Source organism: Giraffa tippelskirchi, chromosome 12, assembly GCF_054371585.1.
Source record: "Giraffa tippelskirchi isolate mGirTip1 chromosome 12, T2T-mGirTip1v1.2.pri, whole genome shotgun sequence".
Taxonomy (NCBI): domain Eukaryota; kingdom Metazoa; phylum Chordata; class Mammalia; order Artiodactyla; family Giraffidae; genus Giraffa; species Giraffa tippelskirchi.
Genome location: NC_137286.1, coordinates 149,952,039 through 149,979,830, shown reverse-complemented (window position 1 = coordinate 149,979,830; position 27,792 = coordinate 149,952,039). Strand labels below are relative to the sequence as shown.

The window sequence follows — 27,792 nt, the reverse complement described above, 5'->3', positions numbered from 1 at the left end:
ACAAAGAAGAAAACAGATGAAATCACCATCTACCTCAGGGGATGGAGCTTAACTTAAACCCTGTGTCCAACAGAGGGTAGACTGCACTTAACGATCTGTTTCGAAAGCGTGTAAAGGGGAGAACAATGAATTTTCAGAGGGCAAACCTGGCCGACTCCACTGCCACCAGTGATCAGGCCCACACCGCCTGTAAGCCATGCTGCCAACATGCGCCCCGACACGTGTGCTAAGAAAGGTACCTCACACCTCAAACCCAAAGCTCCAGTCCAATCAAGAGAAATACTTGAAACAAACCCAGACTGAGGGAAACTCTACAAAACATCTGACGAGTCCTCTTCAAAACCGTCCAGATCATGAAAGACAAGGTCTGAGACACTGTCACAGCCAAGGAGCCTAGGAGACGTGACAGCCTAGGCCCCCCGAATGCAGGTTTGGAAAGAGGACATTCACAGGAAAACTGGTGAAATCCAAAACACCTGGAGTTTGGTTACTGGAAACCAAGGTGGACTTCCAAGTTATGATGAAAGTCCCACAGTCACATGAGATGTTAACAATATGGGAACTGGGTGAGAGTATATGGAAGCTCTTGGTACAATCTTTGTAGATTTTCTGTAACTTCAAAATTAGCCCCAAATAAAAGCCTGTTGAAAAAAAGACGTTAAGAGATGGTTTACCTTCTTTATTTCACTTTGCATTACTATTTTGTAGATTCAGAAAACATCTGATGCAAAAGTGTGCAATCCAATCTCTTAAGGCAGGTATCCACTCCTAAATGCATAGGTGGGGTCCGGATGCATGTTGAGAAATTGGAAATGTTTAAGACAAGGATGAGAGGAAACAGACTTACTCTAAGACAAAGGGGAACTGGGACTAGTCTGGAATCATGTACTGTGGTCCGACATAGATGTCTCTAACATCATGTCACTTTCATTCATTTCAATTTCAAAGGTTTCTTCCAAGGAAGGTCTGGAATCTGGAGTTTTCCTTGAGGTTTCTAGTGGTGCAAGCCCTGCTTCTTCCACAGTCTGTTTTTCTACTTCAAATTCCCTGAAATCCCATGGAGGTGAAATAATGTTTTTCAATGTCTTCATTGTATGCACATCAAAATCGTAACATTTTAGTTTGTCTTTGATGTCTGCACCTAAAAAGATAGACACACCACAGTAAGAACAAAACAGAAAATCCCATTTGTCATTTCCAGCAATACATAACACTGCTCTATCATTTGGGTCACAAGTCCTTGTAAGAACACATGCATAGCTAAGGAAAATAAATGTTCCCATGTCTCTCTGCCCCATGGATCTTTATGATGAAGGGAGACTGTGGGGAAGGCTCCCAGAGGCACAGGCAGGCTCAGCTCCAGGGCTTCAGCAGCCGCCTGCTACCCCAAAGGGAGTCAGCACCAACAGGAGCCCGTGGGCAGGACCTCCTCAGCAGCTGCAGATGGAGAACTCCTGGCTGGCACTTGGCCCGAGTACAGTCACGAGTCTCAGGCACAGAGAAACACACTGATTTTCCACAAATCAAAATTGTAAGAATAATGGATGGGCCACGGAGAGGCCCAGCTCTATCAGGGCTTCCCAGGCGGCGCCAGTGGTAAAGAATCTGCCTGCCAATGCAGGGGAACCAAGAGACGCTGGCTCGATCCCTGGGTTGGGAAGATCCCCTGGAGGAGGAAATGGCAACCCACTCCAGTATTCTTGCCTGGAAAACCCCATAGACAGAGAAGCCTGGCGGGTTGCTCCATGGGGTCACAGAGAGTTGGACACGACTAAAGTGACTTAGCACAGGTTCAACTGTTCTGACATGAACAAGATGACAGTTTTACAGACTTCAAACTAGTAGCTTTCAGTAATAGATGTCTTGACAGATAACATGCAAGTCTGCTAAAGACAAAAACAGTACAGCATGGCAATTACGGTTAACAATACCGTTTTACATAATCAGAAGTTGCTGAGAGTATACCTTGTAAGTTCTCATTTCAAGAAAAAAATGTTTCTGTGTTGTGACAGATGTTAACTAGACCTACTGTGGTGGTCATTTTACAACGCAGATGTTAAATCACTATGCTGTACACATGAATCGAACGTAACATTGTATGTTCAATAAAATAATATGTAATGAACAACCTTAGAAATCTCCTTTGTAAGACCTCTATGAGGGCAGGCAAACATCCGTCTTACTCAGTACTGGGTCTCCAGACCTTTTATTTGTAAACAGTTCTCATTCATGCATTTCTTTTGGGCTGTGCTGGGTCCTCACTGTTGCACAGGCTCCTCTCTAGCTGTGGAGAGCATGCCTCTCACTGCAGCGGCTCCTCCTGCGGCAGACCGCGGGCTCCGGGAGCACAGGCGTCAGCAGTTGTGGCTCCCAAGCGCTAGAGCGCCAACTCAGGCATCGTGGTGCACGGGCTTAGGGGCTCCGTGGTGTGTGAGGCCTCCTGGATCAGGGATTGAACCCATGACTCATTGTGATGAGAAGAATGTGATGGAAATGATTTTGTGCAATTTGTAGCCTTCAGGGGGCCCTGAAACTTTAGTTCTTCTCCCTCAGGCCCCGAGACCACCATGCTATAAAGAAGCCTGGGTTAAAGACCCACGGAGGGGCTCAGCTCTGCCAGCGAGGTTCCCCTGTGCATACCATCTTAGACCACCAGCCCTGCCAAGGGAAAGACCAGCACACGAGTCACCGACCAACCTGCAGGGCTGTGGGAAATGGCATGTCTCTGCTGGCCAGAGCAGCGTGCTGGGCAACAACAGGCCTGTTTAACTTCAGCAGATGTGCTGTTAAACAGTTTTCCAAAGAGTCTGACCTGTTTATAATCCAGCAACAACAACATGTGCGAGTCCAGCTGCTCTGCGCCACCGCCAACCCCAGGCACTATCAGCATCTGTTTCTTTTAGCCATTCTGGCAGGTTTATAGTGATACCTCCTCATGGCTTTTATTCACTTTCCTGATAAGTAATGATACTGAGCACCTTCATTTGCTTGTAATTCTCTGAATATCCTCTTTGGTGAAACTCCTGTTCAAGTATTTTGCCCATTTTTGGTACTTTTTCTTATTGTAGGATTATGTGTAGGATTTTTTGTATTCTGGACAAGTTCTTTGATGACTTGATGTATTGTAAGGGACTTCTCTTGGTCTATAATGTGCCTGTTTGCTCTCAAGTTTTTAATTTTATTGAAGCCTAATTTAACATTTTTTTTTCTTAGGCTTTTGTATCCTGTTAGAGAAGTCTTTGCCTACCCCAAGATCTCAGGATGTAACCTCACTGCAACATTCTTTGCTTCACAATGTTCTTGACTAAGCGAGCACAACTCCACATCAACTTACCCCTGCAGTTCTTGCTGTTGTTCACTCACTAAGTCATGTCCAACTCTTTGTGACCCATGAACTGAAGCACACCAGACTTCTCTGTCCATCACTATTTCCCTGAGTTTCCTCAAACTCATGCCCATTGAGTAAATGACGCCATACAAGCATCTCATCTTCTGTCACCCCCTTCTCCTCTTGCCCTCAATTTTTCCCAGCATCAGCGTCTTTTCCAACAACTCCATACCAACTTACCTTATGACTTGCTAATCATTTATAAAAACTTAAAGAATTACATAGCGTTGAAATGTGAACATAAGCCAATTTAACGGTCCACTGAAGTGCCAAGATTAACATGCTATATTCTGCATTGTAAAACAGTAAAGCATTTACTTATTAGAAAAATCTCTCAAGATTTTTTCAGTTATGCAAATAGACTAATTCTTGTACGTCACACCTATTCTAAAGTGGTATTTCGCATACAGCGAGTACTCAGCTTTAAAGTGAAGGAATCGTAGAAAGTGAAAGAAAGTGAAAGTGAAGTCACTCAGTCGTGTCCGACTCTTTGCGACCCCATGGACTATACCCCACCAGGCTTCTCCATCCATGGGATTTTCCAGGCTAGAGTACCGGAGTGGGTTGCCATTTCCTTCTCCTGGGTTGGGGATCTTCCCTCCCTTCCCAAGGGAAGCCATGAATCATTAATCCCCACACGCTGTTCCATTGAAATAAATGGAGTTTCTTGATATTACTATAGCAAGAATGATCAGACGAACAAACTTAGAACTTTACATGAGAATTTGAGAAACCTAAACAGAGATATACAACAATCTAAAATACGGAATACAACATCAATAAGAGTAATTATAATCTTACCAATATAAGCTTCAGAATCACCAATGTACATTTCAATGCAATGACCAAGCATTGTAACAGAAAATGTATCATCTCGCCTAAGACCGAGGGCCTGCAGAAAAGATTCAGCCTGGTTATTACAAGAAAATCTGTTTCTTTCTGATTGGCTTAAAGCATTGCCACAGATCTCATTTCTAAATATTCCAGGGAACTCAGGATAGAGGTGAAGGGAGATGGTCAGTGGGGATACAGACAGCATGAACGACTGTCATCTGATGACTGCTCCGATCGGGCGATGGGCACGTGGAGGGTCATCACACTGTCCTGTCTCTTTATGTTTGAAACGCCGCCCTACAGAAGGCTTTTAAAAAGGCCCGCGAAGCCTTCTGTATTAATTAAAACATAGAAAAGAAATAAACTATGCAACACTCAAGTATAGACATTTGAAAGGTCACAAAAACTAGAAAACTTGCTTAGTCCACACTCCTGCCTGCTCAGCAAGTATCTGGTCATCTCGGTGGTACCTCAGGACTTCATATTCCCTGAAATCTCTAATCAACCCTTGCAAATCAGTTACAAATCTATCATTCACTAATTTATCTTTGAAATATTGTATTTTCTCATATTTTCTCTTTCTCCAAATATAGTTACTTCATCAATTTGAAGACCCACGTTTTTTCAAATTCTAGTATCTGAACTTTGGAGGTCTTTCACCCGGTGACTTCTCATTACTGCTGTCAGCTGGTCTCACTGCGGTGAGCACGCCTGTGTCAGCAGTGTGGGCCTGGCAGCCACATCAGTGGTACAGACTAGACCGCACACCACCTGAAGAACACCCAAAGAAGGCACTGAGTTGTGGGCATTATCCAAAAACGTTCTGGTGACACTTTCTGGCAGATCCAATGCCATGGCTGGGAGAGACCTGAGGGGGCATGTGTACCAGCATGCGGACACAATTTTGGGAAAACAGGAATACTGATCACTTGGTACAAAAGTGACTCAGAAGAACCAAACTTTGAATGTGAAGAACTGAATATCCTAACAATTTCACTTGTTATCTTCTTTTTTATGTAGATACTAGAGTGATCCCTGACAAAAATTTATGTCCTAATATGTTTTTCTAAGCAAACAAAAAAACCAAAGTGACAGGAAAAGAATTACATTAAAGTTTAAATGGCAGCATAATTTTTGATATAATCATTTTGCTTTCTAATTATTAATGATGGCTTAGATTTGATCAAATACTGCATGTGGATTAAGGAGAGAGCCTTTCCCAATGATGCATGCAGCAGTTCTGCTCAACTATTCACATGATCTCAGGCAATTACTTTTAAGTCATAAATAGAAAGACTGGAGTTCCCAAAGGGCTCCCTAGACGTGCACCCAGCTCAGCCGCGCTGACAGACACTCAGGTAAGGCTCACATCTGCTCTAATGCGGTGAGAACTATACGACACTCACACACTTTTCTCTGCAAAGAAAAGAGTAACATGCAAGGTTGCCTGAAGAATTTCAAAACGTAAATTTTAAATTGCACTTTTCTGAAGTAAGAAAATATTGCCTAGAAAAGATGTTTCCAAAAAGTGGTAACTCTCAACCAGATTTAAAGCTCTTGGTACAAACGAAAGACGCACAGTGTGGAAATAGTCCACAGCGTTTTCAAAGTTGCCCATCAGACTGTGAATATAGCCGATGGCAGAGTAGGTGGACGCGTTCTGAGGGATCAACACCAGGGCCTGTCGGTGGTAGTCCAAGGCCTCAGCATACTTCCTATGAGGAGGGAGAACAGGAAGAGAGAAGCAGTCAGTGGGTACAGCTGGTTTTCCCAGATGGGCACACACAGAAACCCTTTCCTATGTTAGAGTAACAGTCTACATGGCAACACCCTTCACATCCACCGTGTACCCACTTCAGTGTGTCTGCCTGTCTTCCAGCCGAGTGTGGACAGTCCTACAGGGCTACCGGGTGACGCCCACGCTTGACTCTTGGGCCTGGCCCCATCACGCAGCAAGGCCTCTGTTAGGTGAAGGCGAGCCTCCCAGGCCAGGGGTGGTTCAAGGAACTACATGGTTTTGCTTTAAGGCACACAGGAGTCACCTGGAGCAGCATTTCCCCAACTTTTCTAGAATACTTGCTCTGTAAAAACCCTGGTGAAGAAAGGTTTCGCGTACAATAATGTTTGGGAAATGCTGCAGTACATCATGCACAGTAAAGACTGCAAGATATCCTGAAAAATCTGCTCAATTTTGAGTAACTTCAAGGTTACCAAACTTATTTAACCAAAGAGTCTCTCTTTCAATTGTCATCTAATATCATACCAATTATCACTCCGTAAAACTGGTATCTAGAGGAAAACAGTGAGTTAGGATACGGATACGGATATGGCTTTAATTAGATCCTACTGTCCTAATTCTTCTAAAGTAATTTTGAACAGTAAACATTTTTAATCCAAGAAAACAGAAGTTATTATTATTCTCAATATATTTCTAAAATAAAATTATACTAACAAAGGTAATAAAAACATTTCTTCTGTTGCTTGCTATATCTGAAGAGCCAAGTACAAGAAAACTAAAGGATCTCAAAAATATGGAAATAGAAAAAAAAAAAATTATGGAAATAGCTACACAAGAGTAAGTAAAATTTTAGTCACAAAGAATATTTCTGAAAAATGCTTTATTTCACTTACTTAAGTTTTCTGCAGACATGGCCCAAGTTGTTCAACAAAGGTTCCCATTTGTCAACTGTCACCTAAAACAAAGCACATCAGACCACGATTCACAAGCGGCTTTACCCTGACCCATCTGCACTGCAGGACTTCACTTAGCTGTGCGAGGGTCTCTCTCCTGGTGCTTCCACAACACTGAGCAAGAAGGTTTAGTGGCTTCTCCATCTCTCCTACTGGAAGACACTTGCTGAGGTTTATTTTATTAGCACAGTTTATGCCTAAAGACGTCCATATTCTGTGCCTCCAGCTCAGAACTCTCCATCTGCCTAGCACACGTTTCTACTTAGAAATCTCACAAGCAGTTCAAATCCAACAAGTCACATGCTAACCTCATCCTCTGCCCCGTCATCCCAGCTCCAGAACATCACCCCCCTGAGTGCCCCACACACGTCCATGCCATCCCCGACCCCAAGCCCTCCAGGAACCACCTGCTTATCAGACTCCTCACAGAGCTCCACCCCCACCACTGACAAGTCTCGTCTGACCATGTGGCCCGTGTGAGAGCTGCTCCTGTCCCACCACCATCTCAAGATGAGCTGCTAACTCTCAGGTCCTTTCAAGGCCCCTGGAGACCCACACTTCGCCCTCCTGCCCTGTTTCTTGATGTTCTCTGTGAACTCAAAACCCAAGCCATACTGAAGTTTTGCACATTCCCTTTGCAATGCCTGAAATGCCCTGCCCCCTACTTCTGCCTGGCCAGCGTCCACCCTTTAGGACTGAAGTGCATTTCCTTGAACCCAGAAGGCCGTCCTGACCCACTCCCAAGTCTGTGTAGGTTCCTTTATTTCCTCAATCACAGCCCTTTCTGTGCACTGCACTGTTACTGCCAATTTATATCCGCACTGATCTGAGGGCAGTCAACATCGAACCTGTTCTCTGTTGCCTGCCAACACCTAGCTCAGAGCTCAGGACACAGCTGACAGGCAGCCACGAGTCAGGACCAAGTCAATCAGCAGACCTGACCACCCGCTAACTCGGGAGCCCAGCCCTGGGAGGCACTGCCCACGCGAAAGAAACAAATCCTCTATGATTCTTAGGCACAAGTGCTTTGCTGCGGCTACTCTGACATCTGCTGACGTTTACAACAAAGTCACACAGTATCTTTGCCTCCTCATGTAACTTTTTAATGAGTACTTGGAAAGTTTAACAGTACTGTGCTTTTGCATTTAGACCATTACTTTAAATGTCTGCAAGAACTTCCCAAAGTGCCTTCAGATCATCAATTATAATTTCAGTTTCAACTGTGCTTTGCAACAGTGCATTTCAAACTTCTCTGTGCATGAGCATCGCCTGGAGGTCTTCCTAACACTGCAGATTCTGGTTCAGCAGACACAAGGTTCTGCACTTTTAACAAGCTCCCAGGTGATGCCGATGAGCTGCTCCAGTCTGAGGGTCAAGACCCTAAGGTATTCAACCCTTTGAAAATGGGCAAGGTGACAAGCACAACCGTGTGTTAACAAAAACACATGCATCATCCAGACCACCCAAGACTGAACTGTGGACGACCCGCTTATATACAAACGTGCAGACACATAGAATACAGTGTTTTTGAGTTCATGTGACAAGAGGCCAAAGTAAGCAAAGCTGTGTCTACAGGGACAAGTAAACTGTCACCTGGAAGGGAGCCCAGGGGAGCTCCATCTGTCTCCTCAGTAAGAAGAAACTGACAGCTGAGGAGCTGTGTGCTGTGGGTAAGTGTTCCTGCGGGCCGGAACAGAAAGACATGGGAAGTGGCAATTGGACAGAATATGACAACATGGGTATGAACAAAAATAATCAGGATACAAAGAGCAACAACATGCAAACCTCTGACCTACGGAAGTGCACGGGGCCCAAAGCTGCCACGTTTAATATAATATCAGTGTTAACACATCCAGGAGAGCTGGAAGCACAAATTCATGCATCTTTCATGAGCCAGAGCCTGGTTACAGATCTAAACATATCTTAAATGCCAGGCAAGGAAGAACAATGACAGGTCTTATTTTAATTACACCTGGCCCTGTTCCTGCAGAAATGGGATCTGTTGCTACAGGTACCCATTCATCACAAAGAAAGGACAAGTCAGACACGACAGTGCCCAACCCCTTCCAGGACCATCACATACTCTCCCTATTGCAGTCATCAAATACCTTCTGATTATACCCACAGATCAAAACTAGAGCTTCCAAAGAAGCGAACAGCCAACCACTGCCCTCTCACACTCATTTTTCACCACATACCATGATAAGTCAAATACTAACAAACATTTGCTATGATAAATATTAGGCTATTATATTCTAGGCAAGACAAATATTATTTTCTTCATTCAATACTAAACACACTTATGAGTGTCTGTGTATTTACAGATATTATATAGAATACCTCATTCCCAATTGCTTTAATTTTTTCCAAAGCATCGAGAAACCATTTTTCTGCTGTTTTCCATCTAAAATAGAGGGGGGAGGAAAGTTGCAGTTTATTCAAAATTGGCATGTATAAACATTTTGAGAATATTTGAATTATCTTCTAATCATAAAAATGAGATAAACTTCTATGAATAGTTTTTTAGAATTCAAGTGAGACAGATGATTACTTTTATGGCATTAACATCACAAGAGCTCAAAACTTAGGAGACACAGCATATTCTTATTATTCTGAGTAATCAGGTTCTACAAAGACACTGTGAACAGCGGCTTAGCCGACACCGAACCGCTGCTCCCAGTGGAAAAACTATGCTCCTCTGCTCACAGGTTCACCAACCGTTCAAAGGATCTGCTTCACAGATGCTTCAGGTTGGCACCGTCTTACTTAACGTATATTGTTGGTTCATTAACACTGAACTCACAGCAAAAGCACCGTGACTGCTGCCTGCACAGAGCTTATCTAATCCTACATTCTGTTCAAGGCACATCTCAGCCTTCCTACACTTAGGATACAAGCAGCACTTCAGCATTCTGCTTGGGGATCATTTTAAACTGTGAAATAATCAAGAAAAGCACAAGGGGGAGGGGGACAGCGGAGGGGCATAAAATAGACTACGACTAAATTGACTGTAGGAAATTATTACTGTACATTATTTTAAAAGGCTCCAAACTCATAAAGATCAGACAACCCAGTTTTTAGAGTACACACCAACACCACAAAGGACACCACAGTGGCACTAATTTACTGGTTTAAAATTTACACATAGTTTAGTACAAAGGATTACAGGCAGTTCTTTCAGTTTGACACTGAACTGCCTGCTCTGTAAACATCTAAGACAACAGCAAGCCTCAGCTACTGACCAGGAGACTCAAGAGACTGGGCCACTTGTAACTGGTTTAACTTTTGGATTAACTGGTAACTAAAAGGGAAACATGTTTGTTTCAAAATTGTGAGAAATCTTTCTCAAATGTATGAATCCAATGCCTGGTCAACAAAGAGATGACAAGGGATTCTGCAGTGCCTCCAGACCACCCTGTAGTGTCCAGGCCTGGACTTAAGAGCCTGTGCCAGCCCACAGTAAAGGGGGCCACAACCCCGGTTTAGTATTTTTAAAGACTTCCAAAGTAATGGTTGCTACTTCTTTTTAACTGTCCACCTCCCTCTAAAATAAGACATCTTATCGAGAGTCACTGGCCAGTAAAGAGTAAACTCTGGGGATCAAGGTTTTGCTCTGTTTACAGAAAGGAACAAAAGGACTCAAGCCTTTCAGTACTCACTCTCCATTTTGAAATGCAACCACTCCAACCTCGTGCATAACAAAAGGGTCTTCTGGCGCGATGCTTAGAGCTTGGCCAAAGAATCTTTCAGCCAATTTTGAGTTATTGGTCAATCCATATTCTAATCCAATATAAAGCATTGGCAAGTGACACCTGAAAGTATTGGAAAAGTTCACATATTCAACACTTAAAACTTTAGAATTCAGACTTTCAAATCCTGCCCCTGCAAAATTATTTTAACATACCAAAAAGAGCACTTAGCTTTTTTCTAACAGTTCATTTACTAATATTTAATGAATATCTACTAGGCTTTTAGAATAATTAGCTGCCACTTCTAGAATCTATCAGCAACCTATTTACCCTTATCTTCCATTATTCTACACTAAAAAGACAAGAACAAAACCCTTGTAAAGCAGAAGGGCAGGCCCCATGTGTGCCAAGACTGTCTTCCTCTCACTGACTCAGCAACATAGAGCCTTCACGGCTGTGCTCAGTCCCACCTCCCACTATGGAACCAGCCCCGCCCTTGAGTGGACTTCCACTGCATCGGGTTATCAGCAGGTCTACGCTAAAGAGCTTGGAATACGTCATATTCCATTCTGATAGCCTCTGACTAGGCAGAGGAGCTAACTGTACTTGAATTTTCATCTCTTCATGCTGTCAGACAGTAAGCACAGTAAGATGACCTCTCCCTGAAGATGGCTGGACAATGTCAGTGAGCACTGACCACCCAGCTGGAGGTGGCCAGGCTCCAGAATCACAACTGAAGTTACAACCGTGCTGCCTACAGAAGTGTCACGAAGCCTCTACACACAGACCTGGAGGAAGTAACGGGGCAATTACTGACCCCAGACAGTAATTCAAATCCACCTAAAAAACAGAGTGCCGATAAAGGTGATTACATTTCTTCTCTTGACTAACAGGCCTAACATATACAGAAATGTAATGTGTACCGTTAACAGCACAAAGGAACAGCACAAAGGAAGTGGTGGGAGCAAAGGCCGTCTGGGAGTAAGGAGTCTTGGAGTAAGGAAGTACACCTGACAGTATCTTGGAAAAAGGAAGTGACATCAGATAGCATCCTGGAGTAAGGACACTTAAGAGTGAGGAGTCTTGAGGTAAGGAAGTAAGGAGCCCTGGAGTAACAAGGAAGTGACTCCAGATGGTATCCTGGAGTGAGGAAGTGAGGAGTCCTGGAGTAATGACGTGACACCGGATAGTATCTTGGAATAAAGAAATATCACCTGATAGTATCTTGGACTAAAGGAAGTAAGGAGCCCTGGAGTAACGAGGTGACACCAGATAGTATCTTGGAGTGAGGATGTAAGGAGTCCTGGAGTAAGAAAGTGACACTGGACAGTATCTCAAATTCACAGGAACAAATGAAGAGAACTTGAAACAGTAAACAAAAAAAGGTCAATGCAACAAAGGACATAAATATATACCTGCTCTCCTTCTCACAGCTTCTTTGAAAAACAACATTACACACTGAAATCATCACAACAACGGATAACTGAGAGAATCTGTTGTTTGCAGATCTGCCCAACCAGAAATACTAATGGGAGTCCTCAGGCTGAAACAAAGACACTTGGTAACTCAAATCCAAAGGGAAAAACAGTTTGGACAAAGCAACTACACAGGTAAGGATAAGACAGTATAAGTGTACTTCTGTTTGCAGCTCTTCTTGAACTTGAAATTAAGTTGGTGTCATAAAGTAAGAAACACATTTGGTTTTATCCCTGGTTGCTGGCACAGACCGCCTAAAAGCCTGGGGAGTTCCTGAGTGAGAGGTCTGTCCTCTGTTATGTACAACAAGCCCCTCCTGATTACACCCAATTTATATTAATGGGGACTCAGAGCGAGGCTGGTCACCAGGAAGACCAGGTGCTGAGAGGACTGGAACTTTCAGCCCCATGCACAGACCTGCTGTAGGGAGGCTGAAGCCTGAACCCTGTAACCGCTCCTGACTGCGAGATTCCGAGAGCTTCCAAGCTGGTGAACACACCACAGTCCTGGGAGAGCTGGAAGCTGCATGCTCTCCTACCCACGGACCCTGCACTGCCTATCTCTTCCATTTGGTTCTTCCTGAGTCGCATCATTTATGATAAACAAAACACTTTCCTGAATTGTGTGAGTCATTCGGGCAAATAATCAGATCCAAGGAGGAGCTGTGGGAACCTGATTTATAGCCAGTCAGTCAGAAGGACAAGTGACCCAGGACCAGTGTGAGAACTGAACTGACTTGTAGGGCTCAGCAGGCGTCTGGAGAATCAGAAAACTGGCTGTTAGTGTTGGAAAGTACTCTGGTCAGTAGTCAGTATTAATCCAAACTAGACTGTTTAAGATGTTAACTGTACCCCCCAAGATAACAACTAAAACCTCAAAAAATGTACTATGTGAAAAAAACAGGGGATTAAACTGGTAACTACAAAGTATCCAGCCAAAGAAAGGGCAGTAAGGAGAAACAGAACAAAAAAAGATGTAACATATTAAACAACAGAGCAAAACGGCAAGCATAAATCCTACCTTATCACTAATTACATTTTACACAAATGGATAAAACTCCAACAAAAGCCAAGAAATTGGCAGAATCAATAATAAAACCATATTCCAACTAGTTGTCGTGTACAAGTGACACACTTTAGATTCAAAAGACTCAAGTTGAAACTGAAAAGACTGACAGAGATACACCATGCAGAGAGCAACCAAAATAAGCAGGAATGGCTACACTAAACATTAGGTAAAACAAACTGGGACAAAATCTGTTACTAGAAACAACTAAGGATGTTTTACAAAGATAAAAGGGTAAATCCATGAAGAATCTAACAATAGAGACCCAAAAGCTAGTAGGAAAAACTGCCACAATTGGAGGGAGAAAGACAATTCAACAGGAACAGTTGGGAGACTTCAATGAGGAAATCCCCTGCCATTTGAAAACATGCTTTACGCCACTTCGTGTGCATGAAAGTGTTTTGGCAAACCAACGGAAATATGAAGAGGGTATCTGCTTTTATGGGAAAGAAAATTTCCACAACTTCAGCTTATAAAAGGTTTCACAGGAACACGCTACTTGTGACGAGGGGAAACCCACGCCCACTTGCAATCATGAATGAAATCACGAGGTGCAGGAGCAACACACGGAAGCCATGAACAACACCGTGGCCCGGCGGGACCCAGGCAGCCGAGCAGCGCGCTGGCAGGAGTGGGGCGCTCGGACACCGGGAGGACTGGTACGGAGTGTCCTCCAGGACAGACGTGCGAGGTTGTAAGGAACCTCGAGAGACCTACAACACTGAGATCACAGAGTACGATCTTCACTCACGTTGGAGTTAAATTAGAAATAACTGAAGGGAATGTGGGAAATTCATAAATATCTGGTAATTAAACAACACACTCTTACATAACCAATGGCTCGACAAGTCATAAAGAAAATTTTAACACAGGTATGCAATTCCAAACAATGAACCAAACACACAGTAAGCTAAGGGATACAAAGCTATTCTGGTGAGGAAGTAAAATTGAGAGGAAAATAATGCTTATCCTGATGAGGTGATGTGAAAATTAGAAAAGTGCTCGACTGGGAAACAGTAAAAGTGTTAATCATATAATTAACTATTGGTTTTGACTCTTGATTAGTAACTAACAAGTAACCGTTAGTAATAACTGTTCTGGGTTTGTGAGCACCCAGAAGAGCAAAATAAAACTCGCAGACTCTAGCATTGGCTCTGAAGAAACAACCCACAGTAAGTTATTATTATTTGCTGCAGTTTACCAGATTGACAGATTAGAGGTACGTGCAGACAGTGAGCCAAGCTTCAGCAAAGCACTGGAAAGCATCTCGCAGTCTTGGTGAACAGGATGGACTGGGTACGAGGACCATTTAGGTGGGTCAGTAACTGGTTGAACACCTGTAATGTGGAGGACTGTACTAGTAATATGTCAGGATCATGGACTTATGGACTGAACGTAGGTCTCCCCCCAAACCTTAGGCCCCATGCGGGCCCCCAGTGACTACACTCAGAGAGAGGGCCTGTGAGGGAATAATAAAGGTTAGATGAGGGTGTAAAGGTGGGGCCCCAATACAACAGGGCTCGTACCCTACGAGAGACAGCAGACCAAGCTCCCCATGTGTGAGGAGACAGTGAGAAGGCAGCCGCCGGAAGGCCAGCACGAGAGCCCTCACCCGGAACCAAATCGGCCGGCCACCCTCCCAGACAGGAGCAACCTGACTCCTTTTGTTTAAACCAATATGGTCTCTGTTATGGCAGCCTGAAAGACTACGATTCTTAGGGAGCTGTGTCTTTTATAATAGATTCATGGATAGCTACTTAGATATCAAAGTCATACATAGAAAATGTAATACACTGAAAAAAGCTGGGACCCTAGATAATACAGATGCAGAACTGAGTGCCGGGAAATCAAACCTAACAAATGCAATTCAAGCAAACAAGGTAGCTAACTCTCACTGAGTGCTTTCTGTGTCAGAAACTGATCCCAGTCTGCAACTAGAATCTTCTTTACTCCTCCTCCTCACAGTCAGCCTAGGCCTAAGTGTTGCTGCTGCTCCTGTTTCTCAGGAGCTGAGTAACTGGCCAAGATCAGCAGGTACCCTGGCACTCCCACCACCTCCCCACCAGAGGTATGGCTGCGGCCGGCAGAAGCAGCCTGCACAAGAGAACGGGGCAAAGTGAAACTAGTGCAAACCTGAAGAGAGTCAACAGGAAGAACAGCAGTACTCTGCCCCGCAAAGCAACATGCTGTTAGGGCTCAGTATCAACCCATTTAACACTGGCATGAATTTACAGCACTGGCAGGCTCAGTTCTGAATCTGAATCATGAATGAAGCCACATAAACACCTTCTGCGCAGAAGCAGGATACAAGCAATCTGCCTGCTTGTGGAGCCTGCCACTCCTGTACGAGCATGTGAGCAACAGCTTCCACCCTCCTCTGCTCCCTCAGCTGATGTGTGAGCTCCCCTCTGTGCTGGTTAGGATAAACTACTCGGCAAACTCACACCAGCTTTCTTCTCTCTCACCCCCATAGCTACTTCACAAGCATAAGCTACTAACGAGACACGCTACGGTTAGCAACCCAGTGGCCGAGACGGTGGTACCAACACCCCACTTGCTGCATCAGCCTGTCCTGCGCACCCTTTCATCAGCTGTGCTGCTGTGAAGTACGCGGCCATCGCTTGGTCGTGTTCACTCTCGACCGCGAACGAATGCCCGTATGCGATCCACGCCGGCCCGTAGGTCTTCTCCAGCGTCGTAGCTTTGCTAAAAGATGAAATTTCATTCACGTGTGTAATACTTGAAGTTGTTAGGTTAATTTAATATAAGTTGATGATTTCAAGGACATCAGAATTATGTCAATGAACGAGCTGTCAACGTATTAAACATTAATGTAACATTGTGTTAATTCACTTGAAATAAAATAATGCTTAATAGTACAGGCAAAATTTTAAGTAATTTTAGGAGAGGTCCACAACTTCCTAGGTATGTAGTGGAACCCATTAGCTTTCTGCATCGACTTTACAAATATTACTTAACCCAGGGGTTTCATTTCAAAGTGGAGGAGATAACCAGTGGCAGCAGCAACCATCTAATGAAGGCCTGCTTTGTGCCTCATATGCACCATCTAATCCTAATAACTTTCAGGGTCATTTATGTTTAAGGGTAAGTACATCGAGGCTGGAAAGATTAAGTGACACCCCACAGATGCCTGGGAGACTCATGCTGGTTCGACGGACAGGACCACACAGCCTTACACAGTCTTCAACTAGGTGACCCACAACTAGGAATCAAGACAGCAGATCACAAAACATGAAAAATATAAAGGACAAGATCTCCACTTTCTTAGCATTTTATTTTCTAAGATTTCTTTCACCCAGATGGTCCCTGTTTCATGCAGAATTCATCACTGAAGAAGCGCACTAAACCAAAGACAACTGCTGTGACACGAATCATCCTGCTCCCAAAACACACGAGCATGTGTTTCCTAAAGTGCTTAACACTCAAATAGTCAGAGTGCTCTAACTTTTTCCCTAGTGCAGGATCCTCTCCTGTCATCGTATCTTCTTCTTAACAATCACAGCATACAGCTACATCACTCCCCATTTTACAGGAGAGGGAGGATCAGAGGAATGAACTCGCCCAAGGAATCATATCTAGTAAGTGGCAGCATGTGAGCTAGAAATCAAGGCTGTGTCCAAAGTTTATGAACTTTACCACAGACCCATTTTCTATTCCGTTTGCATGGAGGGAAGTCACAGGTATTACTAGAGCTTTTTCTGTACTTGAGTAATTGAATAACACTGGTTAGGCAGCTGGACTGGGCTGCATGGAGCACCTCAAGCTAATACCACAGCAGATCCTTACATAAACCTGTCCACTTTGCCAAGCACTCTCATTTTTTTTTTAAGTATTTTTTATTTATTTATTTAGGTTGCGCTGCGTGGCATGTGCAAGTTCCCACACCACACATCGAACCTGTGCCCCCTGTAGTGGAAGCAGAGTCTTAACCACTGGACCACCAGGGAAGTCCCCAAGAATTCTGTTTTACAGTCACATTTAGTGACCCTAAGCTCACAAAGAGTTTCATGTAATTTCACAGTTATTAAAAAAGTCCTCATAGTAAGAGGTTAATACTATCTCTGTAAATAACCAACTCCCAAAATATTTCCTATTATTCCCTATTCATATTTATGCTCATTTATAAATAAAAATTTAAATATATCATAAGCCCCTTGAAAACAAGGTCTATACCACTGACTACTTTTCTCTCCCCTTCCCCTTACAGCATCTTATAAAGAGCAGGAAACACAATGGATGCAACTGAATAAAATCTGAAGAAAACACTTATTCTTTGATACTGCTTTTAAAGTACTACAAATTACTATATTAAAGCAGATGACGAAGAAATTACTGCCTGTAGATTCCCTACAGAGGGAGGAAGACAGTTAAGTTCATACCTGAGATATCTCCTGGCATGTTCATTTTTATGACCAACCATGAGATAATAGCATCCCACTGCAAACCAAGACACCTAAAAAGTTTAAAATGCACCATGATCAAAAGCATGTAACCTTGCACTGGGAATCGGCAACAAGTCAGATGTCCCATCACACACTCAGTTCATGACAGAACCTTCTCTGCACAGGCTGACTATGAAGGGTCCTGGGTGCCATCACACACTCCAGTCCGTGAAGGAACCTTCCCTGCGCAGGCTGACTACGAAGGATCCTGGGAGAAGAGAGACCAGACTCTCGACGGCTGCTGCTCCAGGCGCCCCCCGTCGTGTTCCTGCAGCATCTCAAGCGCGAGGCCCTGGACTCGTCCTGTCTTCCTGGCCCCACCTTGGGTCTATAGACCCCCACCTCGTTAGCTAACTTCTCCTGCACTGATTTCTCCACTTGATAAACTGTTTCCACTATGGGGTGCAGATTCTTCTCAGAGCCTTAAACCCTGACTCCTGACTTTTGTCTTCAAGCACATAGTTGCTGATTCCACTTTCAATCTCTACGTCTTCGTTCTGATCCATGGCAGTTTGGAAGACGCAATGATTCACTCAATGCATAATTCAGTAAATTATCATACATGCAGCAGGAGAAATACCAAGCAGGTATTAACTTGCTTATGAGAGATATATGACTTTCACTTTTAGTATTTAATTTTTCTGTATGTTAAGCATTAAAATGATAAGCGTGTATTACTCCTATAATCATAAAAAATAAAGATTTTTAAGTTATATACTAAAAAAATACTTTCGTGATTTGAAAAAGTGAACACTGCTTGTAATTATCAAAACCATTAGGAGATTCTGTTCCAACAACTTAAAATAAAACATTTATATCAACTTAAATTTAACCTCTGTCTAAACACTAGTTAAGTATTTTCTTAAAGTTTAGGTAAGAAAAAAATACTATAAGGAAAAAAAGTTTATATTTACTTACAGGATTACTAGGATATAAATCCACCAATTTATGAGAAAGATAGAAAAGTTCTACATTAGAGAAAAAGAAAAAAAAAAGAACAAAATTATTCATAGCAAATGAATTTTATGATATGACTTTCCCCCAGTCACAACTCTTTACAATCATACAGTGTTCTCACAGCAGTTGATTTTACACTTTTCATTTATCTACCGCAACACAGAAACTCACGGAGCAGTCACTGAGGCTGCCCTTTACTCCCCACCCCACACCTGGCACGACGGGGGTGGGCAGCAGAGGGGCCAGAAGCCTGGACGAGCAGCACAGGACAGGGCACTGCATGCGCTCCGGTCACTTCAGAGGGCCTCGCCTGCCTTCAAGCCCACGTCTCTCACTCCGGGGGCCCATCACAGACCATCTCAACCACTCCCAACCAGCTTGGTGGACCAAACTCTCCCGTTTGTCGCAACAGCCAAGCGAGTTCCTCCTGAGTGACACAAAGACCAGGGCAGCTAGAGAGCCTGCGCCCCCAGCAAACACGCAGGAGACCCGATGCTGCAGATCGATGGGTGGAGCTTGGAGCAGCAAGCCTAGAGCTGGAGTGCCAGGCCACCCTTCCTGACAGAGCTGACTGTTCAGTTTAGAAGACGTAAGGGCAAATATAGTCAAACTCTAAATGTTTCTGAAATGTTAAAATATGGAAAACATTAACAAAAACTCTGCCCCCTTACAATTTCTAAAGTTACTGACTCTTGCCATATCAGCTTTCTTATGGATTTTACAAGAAAAGAAAAAGGCAAACTGCCACCCAACACTCTAAAGTTATGACATCTTGGAGCACAGATTACATTTAAAAAAGGAAGCAGAAAGTAGGGATAAAGAAAGTGTGTCCTGCTGCAATGACAAGACAGACCACTGGCCAGTCTGACAAGCACTTCTTCCACCAGCTGTCACCTGCAACTGCAACTACCCAGGACTCGAGAGAAAATTTCCAGTTACAGAATATTTCTGTTGTAAAAATTCTTAGCTTTAAAATATTCTTACCATTTGCTTTATTCAGCTCTACAAGTGTTCCTATATGTACAGGTAAACAATTTGCATGGAAAGGATCTTTTTCCATCACTCTGAAAGTTAAAGCAGCACATTATGTATGTAGGTACAAACAGTATGTAACAGCACTCATTACAACTAGCTATGTTTATTCAAACAGTCATTTCCACATTACACATTTTCAGTTTCTTAACTCCATTAGTCTCAGACTTTCTTAGTTAAGGCAATGATTAGGTTATAAATGAAAGTGAAAATCCTGATTTATTCAGAAGCAATAAATATAGACATCCCTATAAACATTTACTTTAAATTAACAGATATAATTTAAATGGTCTAATTATTTAGAAAGAACAAAAATAATATGAAATATTAAATGAATCCTACTTGTCAATTAAAATTTTTGTGAATTCAAGGATTTTAAGCAACCCCAAAGACAAATGTAAACTATGCACACAGAACTGACTGTAGGGGAGGAGGCTTGGCAAGTGAGCCTGACACTCAGTCCCTGTAGGATTTTATTCGTCTCTACTTCAACAAAGAATGGACTTTATAAAACACGTGCCAGGATGGGATTCCCAAACTTGCAAATTATCACCAGGGAGGGACAGGGACATTCCCGAGTTAAAGACATGAAGCAACAAATGTGCGCACACCTCTGTCTGAGGACTGCTCTTTCGAGACAATACCCACTCTGTACTCTGCAAAGGCTCACCCATCAGTTGCCATTATTCAGAAGGCATGTCCACACACTGCTCCTGTAAAGCGGACTATACTCTATGTTTCTGCAAAGTAAGTGGATGTACTCACACAGAAGTCAGCTTGTAGCACATTTTAAAGTCACAGTTATAATAATGTCTTTCAGCTAAAGACACGACCACATCCAGATTCTCCTGCAAACCATCGACAGACTCGGGGATGACAGTTTCACTAGGCTTGTTATACTGAAAAAGAGGAACGCGACCATGACTCAGTGGGAAGCACTGAAGGCACACTCAACCCGACCCAAATGTTTCAATGTCTAACACACAACAGGTGTGACAAGCTCGAACTTCCAACTTCGGGTGTTACCAATACTCCTTTCACAAGTCTGATTCTCTTCTCACTTTTATCACAGAATTCCATGGTAGGAAGTATTTTACAACATAGAAGTACAGCAAGCATAGAAAAAACCCTCATTACATCATCCCATTATCTGACAGTTTCATCTTTTAAAAGTAAGAGTTGTTCCTGGGAGAAAGACATATTTTTGAAAGCTTTATTAGGAATCATATTATTTAAAATAACCTATGTGTATTCCTGCAAATGTGCTAAGCTAATAAAAATTAATGTTTAAATTCTTAACTCATAAAAGAATAGAGGCCAAATTTAAAGAAAGAAATACGATACTTATATAAAGCAAATACTAACTTGGTGTTTTACCTTACCTTTTTCAACTTGTTCTCAAACAGAAAACGTAGTAATTCCTGTTCTTCAGTACAGAGCTTGCTAAGAGGTAGTGATTCGAGAAGTTCTTTTTCTAAAAAATATTAACGAAAAAAAGAATGTCCTCAGTAATTATGGTGAAAAAAATCAGCAACAAAAATTATTCTTCTATAATTCTTGGTCCAAGCATACAGAACTCAAGAGAGAAAATAACAAGATCAAATGTACTACAGAAAACTAAGATCCAGGTGATGACAACCGCACGATGGCTGTGTGCGAACCTTCAGGCAACTCTAGTCACCCCCAGACTTGACAGCCAGCAGGCCACTTTCCCAGCCTCAGCACGATGGACTCTGCGGGGATGATCTCTGCCGAGCTGGCTGTGCTCTGCCCTCTACCCACTAGATTCCACGGGCAACCTCCAACCCCCACCCCCACAGGCCCCCAAGCTGAGACAATCAGACTCTCCCCAGACACTGCCAAACGTCCTCCAGGGAACAAAGCTACAGGCTGAGGACAACTCATTAGGGCAAAATGTGTCCGAGTCCGATTCATACATCCCCACCTTCTCTGCTCCCACGTTCAGGCACCTCGCGCCACCGGCCACACACTCGGTCCATGGCTCTCAGCACCATCTGGGGGCTTTAAACCATCTGATGCCAGGGTCCCACCACAGATTCTGACTTGACGGGTCAGGAGTTGGGACCTGCACACTGATTATTTGTCAGACTCCTCGGGGTTTAAAGTGTAGCCATGTCGAGAATCCCCGAATCAGATCCTGAATTCTTACACAACCTCAAGTCATCGAGAGACTGGCTGCAAGAGACACTGCACAACGCGCTGCAACGCGCTCCATGTTTAAAGGCAGGAAGGACGTGAACAGCTTTATTTAACACCTGTACATAGCCTGCTATCGAGTCTATAAATTTCAGAAGAAAAACAAAATACAAACAATATTAATTGTGCTAAACATAAAAACACCTGGGTTTCCAAACCTTCTTGGGCTGTCAACATGTGGTGAGACGTTAACAGATCAAACGCTTCGAAGCAATACACGTCAAGCCTCAAAGCTTCTTTGTAGCTGTAGGTAGCAAGGGTTCGGTTGTCTAGAGCATCATAGATTTTTCCTCGTAAAAGACAAATGGAACTCTTTATCTATTGGAAAAATAAGTCACATACTATGGTCAAAAATCATATAGTATCCGAAGGCGAAGACTTTTTTTTTTAACATCTAAAAGGATTCACTCCATCTCGGGGTCAGACACAATATACATTAATAGAAACATAAAAACAAAGTGAAATTTCTGTCATCTGTCCTCCCTAGGCTCCCTCACTTCAACACACCTTTATAACTAGGTTATGCGTCCCTGCCCCTTTATTCATCCTTGTTCTGCCTCAGAGGGCAGTAACTCAGAGCACACGGAGCACACACAGATGAAGGACACGTGAAGACGGCGTGGCACGCGTGTCTCCGGCACGAGCCTTAGGAAGCGCCAGAAAGCCGGCGGCTACGCGGCACAGGCCTCCGGGAACCGGAGAGAGGTGGGCGCCAGTCCCAGCTGTGCTGCTCCCAAGTGACCCTGGACCATGCTCCAACTGCTCACCCCAGCTCCCTCTCCTCATCCAACTCACAGGCTCTGTAAGGGGCAGAGGTGGCACCATCTGGAGCCAGCACATGGTAAGCAGCTCACACAGCAGCCACCTCACCACTACCCGTAACAAAAGGATGTAGAAACCAGATTTATGTTCCCGATTCTGAACCTCAAAAAAGAAGTAAGTGAGCTTAAAGGTTGTCCAGAGATGCCATTAGGCTTCTCAAGCGGCTTAAAGAATCTGCCTGCCAATGCAGGAGACGGGGGCTCTGTTCCTGGGTGAGGAAGATCCCCTGGAGAAAGAAACAGCAACCCACTCCAGTAATCCTGCCTGGAAAATTCCCTGCACAGAGAAGCCTGACGGGCTACAGCCCGCGGGGTCACAAAAGGGCAGGACACACCCGAGCGACTGAGCACAGGTGCGTGCGGAGAACTGGCGATGGGGGAGGGGCTCATCCCCGACCACAACCCACAGACAGCAGAGGGCGCTGCGGGAGGCCTGAGACCTACGGCCACAGACAGCAGAGGGCGCTGCGGGAGGCCTGAGACCTACGGCCACAGACAGCAGAGGGCGCTGCGGGAGGCCTGAGACCTACGGCCACAGACAGCAGAGGGCGCTGCGGGAGGCCTGAGACCTACGGCCACAGACAGCAGAGGGCGCTGCGGGAGGCCTGAGACCTACGGCCACAGACAGCAGAGGGCGCTGCGGGAGGCCTGAGACCTACGGCCACAGACAGCAGAGGGCGCTGCGGGAGGGCCTGAGACCTACGCGGTATCTGTGAGTTAGTAAAAAAAGTCAACTCAATAAAGTAAATACTGCATTAAAAACAAATCGAGCGTTTCTTAGCAGTTAATGTGTAAGAGGTCCAAAGGTAATAATCTTCAACTCGCTCATAAATGCATTTCCTCACACAAGAAACAATGTGTTTCTTCAAAAGAAAAAACCTAAGAATGTTTAGTATTCCCACCATTATATACTGAACAGCAGAGTGACCAAGTTCCTGCATAGATATGTTACGCAGAGTAACTGGAATATGAAGGAATTGGTGGCTGACAGCTAAGTGATATAGGGTCTCTTGCTGAAATTAAAAAAAAGTGTTCTCAAATTGATTATGGCGAGGATTGTACAGCTCAGTAAATATACTAAAAACCAATGTACTATGCACTTCTGAAGAATGAACCGCATGTTATGTGAATTACACTTCAAGCAAGTTGTTTAAGAAAAGAATAACAGTCCAGATTAGCAATCTGACTGTGAACGTTATCTATTATATTATATAATCTCTGCCAGCAGGCATTTGCAATTTCAGACAGGTATGAAGTACACAAACTGAAATACAGAAAACAACACAAATAGTAACATCGAACCACTTCCTGGAAAGAAACAATCTAAGGTAAGCAAGGTTTCTTGGGGGTACCTACCTACTTAACTGCCGAAACACAGTTAAGAAGGGAAAAGTGGGAAGGAATTTAAAACATCAAAGGTGAGAAGAAAGAGCTTAAGTCTGCCTATTTCAGATTCAAGCATCTGAGGACACAATTACAACTTCTAACTGATGGCTCAGAAATATCTTAGAATCTTTTTGGGTTGGGACAATCAAGTAAGTTGGCAGCCCAACTATTTTAAGACGATTATCCTGAAGTAAAAGAAGGTGCTTTACATTTGTCCTCTGCTGTGGGCAATTCTTACTGCTGTCACTGAAGCTTCTTACTGTACTACTTACTGAGGACTGTGACACTTCCCAGTCACTGGAGGGGTCTTTCAAGCCACCTTCATCCTTCAAACATTTCTCAAACAGCCGTTTGTTGATCGGCTCCTCCATGTCAAGAATGTCAAGAGCCTGCTGATGTTCTTTCGCAGCAAACTGTGTAGAAAACAGAAACAGCCTTTGTCACTTATGACTTCTGATACTAGATACACAGTCACTGTAGATTTTTAAAGGGTAATGAGTGTTGTACCCACTCATTACTTAAATTTAAAATGTTTAAAGTAGAATTTTTTTCATGCACATCAGCTTTTAGTAAATGGAGACTCGGTATACTGAATTCTCACACTCATGTGAGGGATGCAAAGATTCACAGCATTAAACCTCTACCAAATAATGAAAGCATACTTACATGGCATCTAGCTGCAAGGTAGCGACATGCTTCATACAACTAGAAAAGAAATTAATCTATCAAAAAAGTGATCAAGATAACATGTATCTTCAATCAAAAAGAAAACTATAACAAAAAAAAGATGAAAGTTATTTTCATAATTCCCCCTTTACTCTCACAGAGAAAAAAAGTCTTTTTAACTCATATTCATCAAGAACCTACTGTTTGCCAAGCACCAAGAATTCAAAAAGGAATAAGGACCTGCCTCAAGGAGGTTGTAACACGAGAGACATAAATACAACACACAGTTTCTTTTATAAGCTATGAAAGAACTGCATTAAAAAAATACTAGCCAGTTGAATAAGGAAACACCTCCAGGGGGGAGAAGGTAACTTCAGAGTTGGTCAGCATCCCAGCGCTGCGTCTGAGTAGCTGTCACACATCTCAGGAGCTCCAAGCAGTGAGCATGACTGTATACACACCCCATGCACTGACGGTGGCGGCGGCTATGTGACAACTGGAGAGACATCACAAAGCACCTGGTGGTGCCGGGGGGTGTCCATGAACGCATCTGACTATCCTGTGAGTGAAAGTCGCTCAGTCATGTCCGACTCTTTGTGACCCCATGGACTATACAGTCCATGGAATTCTCTAGGCCAGAACACTGGAGTGGGTAGCCTTTCCCTTCTCCAGGGGATCTCCCCAACCCAGGGATCAAACCCAGGTCTCCTGCACTGCAGGTGGATTCTTCACCAGCTGAGCCACCAGGGAATCCTGCAGGTACCGGGAAAGCACTGAGTGGTGCTGTGAGTGATGTCATCAGATCTATTTTAGGAAAACCACCCTGTGAGAGTTTAAAGGATGAACGGGAGACAAGGAAAGGGGTGTGGGAAAGATGTTATTGAACAAAAGAGAGAAGCTAAGACAACAAAACAGACAAATTACAGGCCTGATGTGCAGAGTGGTAATCAGACAGAAAGGAACAGCCATACTTTCAAAACTATTTAGAAAACAGTATTGTCAAAACTTAGTGACTGGGGGGTGGGGGTGGCAGGAGGGAAAAACAAAGTGATCAAGATTAGGAATAAGAACATTTCTCTTTGACTTCCCTGGCGATTCCAATGTAAAGGACATGGGTTCCATCCCTGTTCAGGGAACTAAGATTCTGCAAGCCTCACGCTGAGACCAAAAAGAAAAACACACAAGAAATTTCTCTTTACATTTCATAAGAGAAATTGAATCCTTTAAAATATTCTTTAAAGTATTTTCGCATAAAAAGAACATATACCTAAAATACTAATCTAACGACATTTTTAACACCTTTGGAAAGCTTTTAACACCTCTGGACTCACTCACTTTGTCCAGTTTCCGAGACCGAAGTGCATGAGCCGCCCTGTGATACTGGGCTGTCAGGTAAAGACACTGAGCCAACCAGTAAATGTCCTGGGGGTCCTCTGCAGGGAAAATTACATCAACGGTCAGAGGTGCAAGGTGAAGTAGAAAGTTCTTTTAAGGATAAAGAAATCAGAAAAAATAGAATTTGTCACTTACCATGAGAGAGTGAAGCTACTTTATCTGCCCAAAATAGAGCACTCTGATACTGCTGCTGCATCAAAAACAGAAAAAGCAGTAATTGCCCTGTTGTTTCAATAGTTTAAACAGATGGCTAGTATTACTAGAAGGCTTTAATACTACATAACAAACCAACATCTCAATACAGCATTTTTTTTTAACATATAGTATCAATCATATCTCTATCTTCTATCCCAGGTGAGTTTTAGTTCAGTGGTACAAAAAAAATCAAAATATTATTGGAAGACTGTTGACATACAAGTTGAAGAAGGCAGATTTTTAAACAATTTATACTCTGAAAAAGTACATCAGCAGGTATCTAAGGAAGTGGCTAAAGTGATCACTAGCAAGTTTCTCAGTCTTTGCCCAATCAGGCCTCCTAGATGCAAACCAGGAACTCTGCTGCCAATCAATGTGGGAGGAGGGATGCTCTAGGAGGGTCACAGATCTGCCCAACCTTAGTGCCTAGAGGCTGAAAACAGGCCTGTCCCCTTCCTGACCACATCCCCAGAGCCAGAGGAAAAGTACTCAGGAAGCATTTGGTTAACTCATCTGACTTAAGGCAAACCAAAATAACAGCGTTCTGAATGTTGCAAACAACCAGCAACAATATTTCACACCCAACTCCTAACAGTTCACAGTGAACAGGCTTTTCTCTCCTCTTCTTGGTTTTCAATTTATTGGGACCACCTACATTTTACAAAAACTAGGTGACATCGTAGACTCAAGTGATGCTGCTGATTCTGGAAATACATCTTCCCTTAAACACCGATGCTCATTCAGGCGAAGCGCAGGAAGAGCTGCAGTTTAGCACGAACTTAAAGCACTGATTTTGACACTGCAAGTTTGTCTTTATCATTATTCACTTAAACTTGCCCAAATAAGAAGGACAACTAAGCTTTAAACGTTTTCTATTTACTAGCGAAGTTCACAGGCCACCCCTCGACTTGCGTTCAGTACGAAGCGTGTGCTGAACACCTCGGGCCGGGCTGGGGGCACCGACACACGCCCGGCGCCCAGCGCCCCCTCGACGCCCCCTCCAGGGCTCCGGCCCGAACCGAAGCCCAGGGCCGCGGGGCCGCGCGCCGCCGGTGCCGCGTTTCCAGAGCCCCACCCGCGTCCCCAGCCGGCCCACCTGGTCCAGGTACTGCCGGACGCGCTTCCGCAGTCGCTCCAGGTTCATGGCTGAGGGGCCGGGCCCGGCGCGCTCGCCGCGTCCCGCTGCCCACCCAGCGGACCCCTGCCGCGCCCGGCGCCCGCGCCCACCCTACTGGACCGCGCGCGGAGCCCGGGGACTTCCGCTCCCGTCTGGCCCCGCCCCGGAAGCCCTGTGCAAACGCGTCCCTCCTGGCGCCGGAAACGGGCGTTGCGCCGTGGGTTCCGAGGGGCTCTCTTGCCCTTTTGGTGGCCAGGGCTGTCTTTCGGAGTCCTACGTTGTTTTCTGTATCGTCCAGTTCTTGCAAGAATTCTGATGTCGGTGTAGCCGGAATCCCCCATTCTTTACCCTCTGTATCCACTGCGATCTCCCAGGTGATGTCTGATCGCCGTGGCCTGCT

At 44.0% G+C, this 27,792-nt stretch overlaps 1 protein-coding gene across 5 annotated transcripts; it reads right to left on the bottom strand.

Moving 5' to 3' along the window:
- Nucleotides 1–664: 664 nt before the first annotated feature.
- On the bottom strand, nt 665–27,546 carry CDC16 (cell division cycle 16). 5 transcript variants are annotated; one of them, XM_081550952.1, is made up of 18 exons: nt 27,372–27,546; nt 26,216–26,270; nt 26,021–26,118; nt 24,686–24,724; nt 24,292–24,432; nt 21,971–22,130; nt 20,978–21,069; nt 20,361–20,494; nt 19,548–19,627; nt 18,525–18,574; nt 17,544–17,617; nt 15,724–15,849; nt 10,573–10,725; nt 9,254–9,317; nt 6,854–6,915; nt 5,802–5,937; nt 4,190–4,280; nt 665–1,141 (listed from the first exon to the last, which is right to left on the bottom strand). In XM_081550952.1, the coding sequence occupies exons 1-18, from the start codon at nt 27,417–27,419 to the stop codon at nt 882–884; spliced, it is 1,863 nt and encodes a 620-aa protein (XP_081407078.1). In that variant the 5' UTR covers nt 27,420–27,546; the 3' UTR covers nt 665–881. The 5 variants fall into 5 exon arrangements, with proteins under 5 accessions (XP_081407078.1, XP_081407079.1, XP_081407080.1 ...); XM_081550953.1 differs by having other exon boundaries at nt 26,216–26,267; XM_081550954.1 differs by lacking the exon at nt 10,573–10,725.
- Nucleotides 27,547–27,792: the final 246 nt, after the last annotated feature.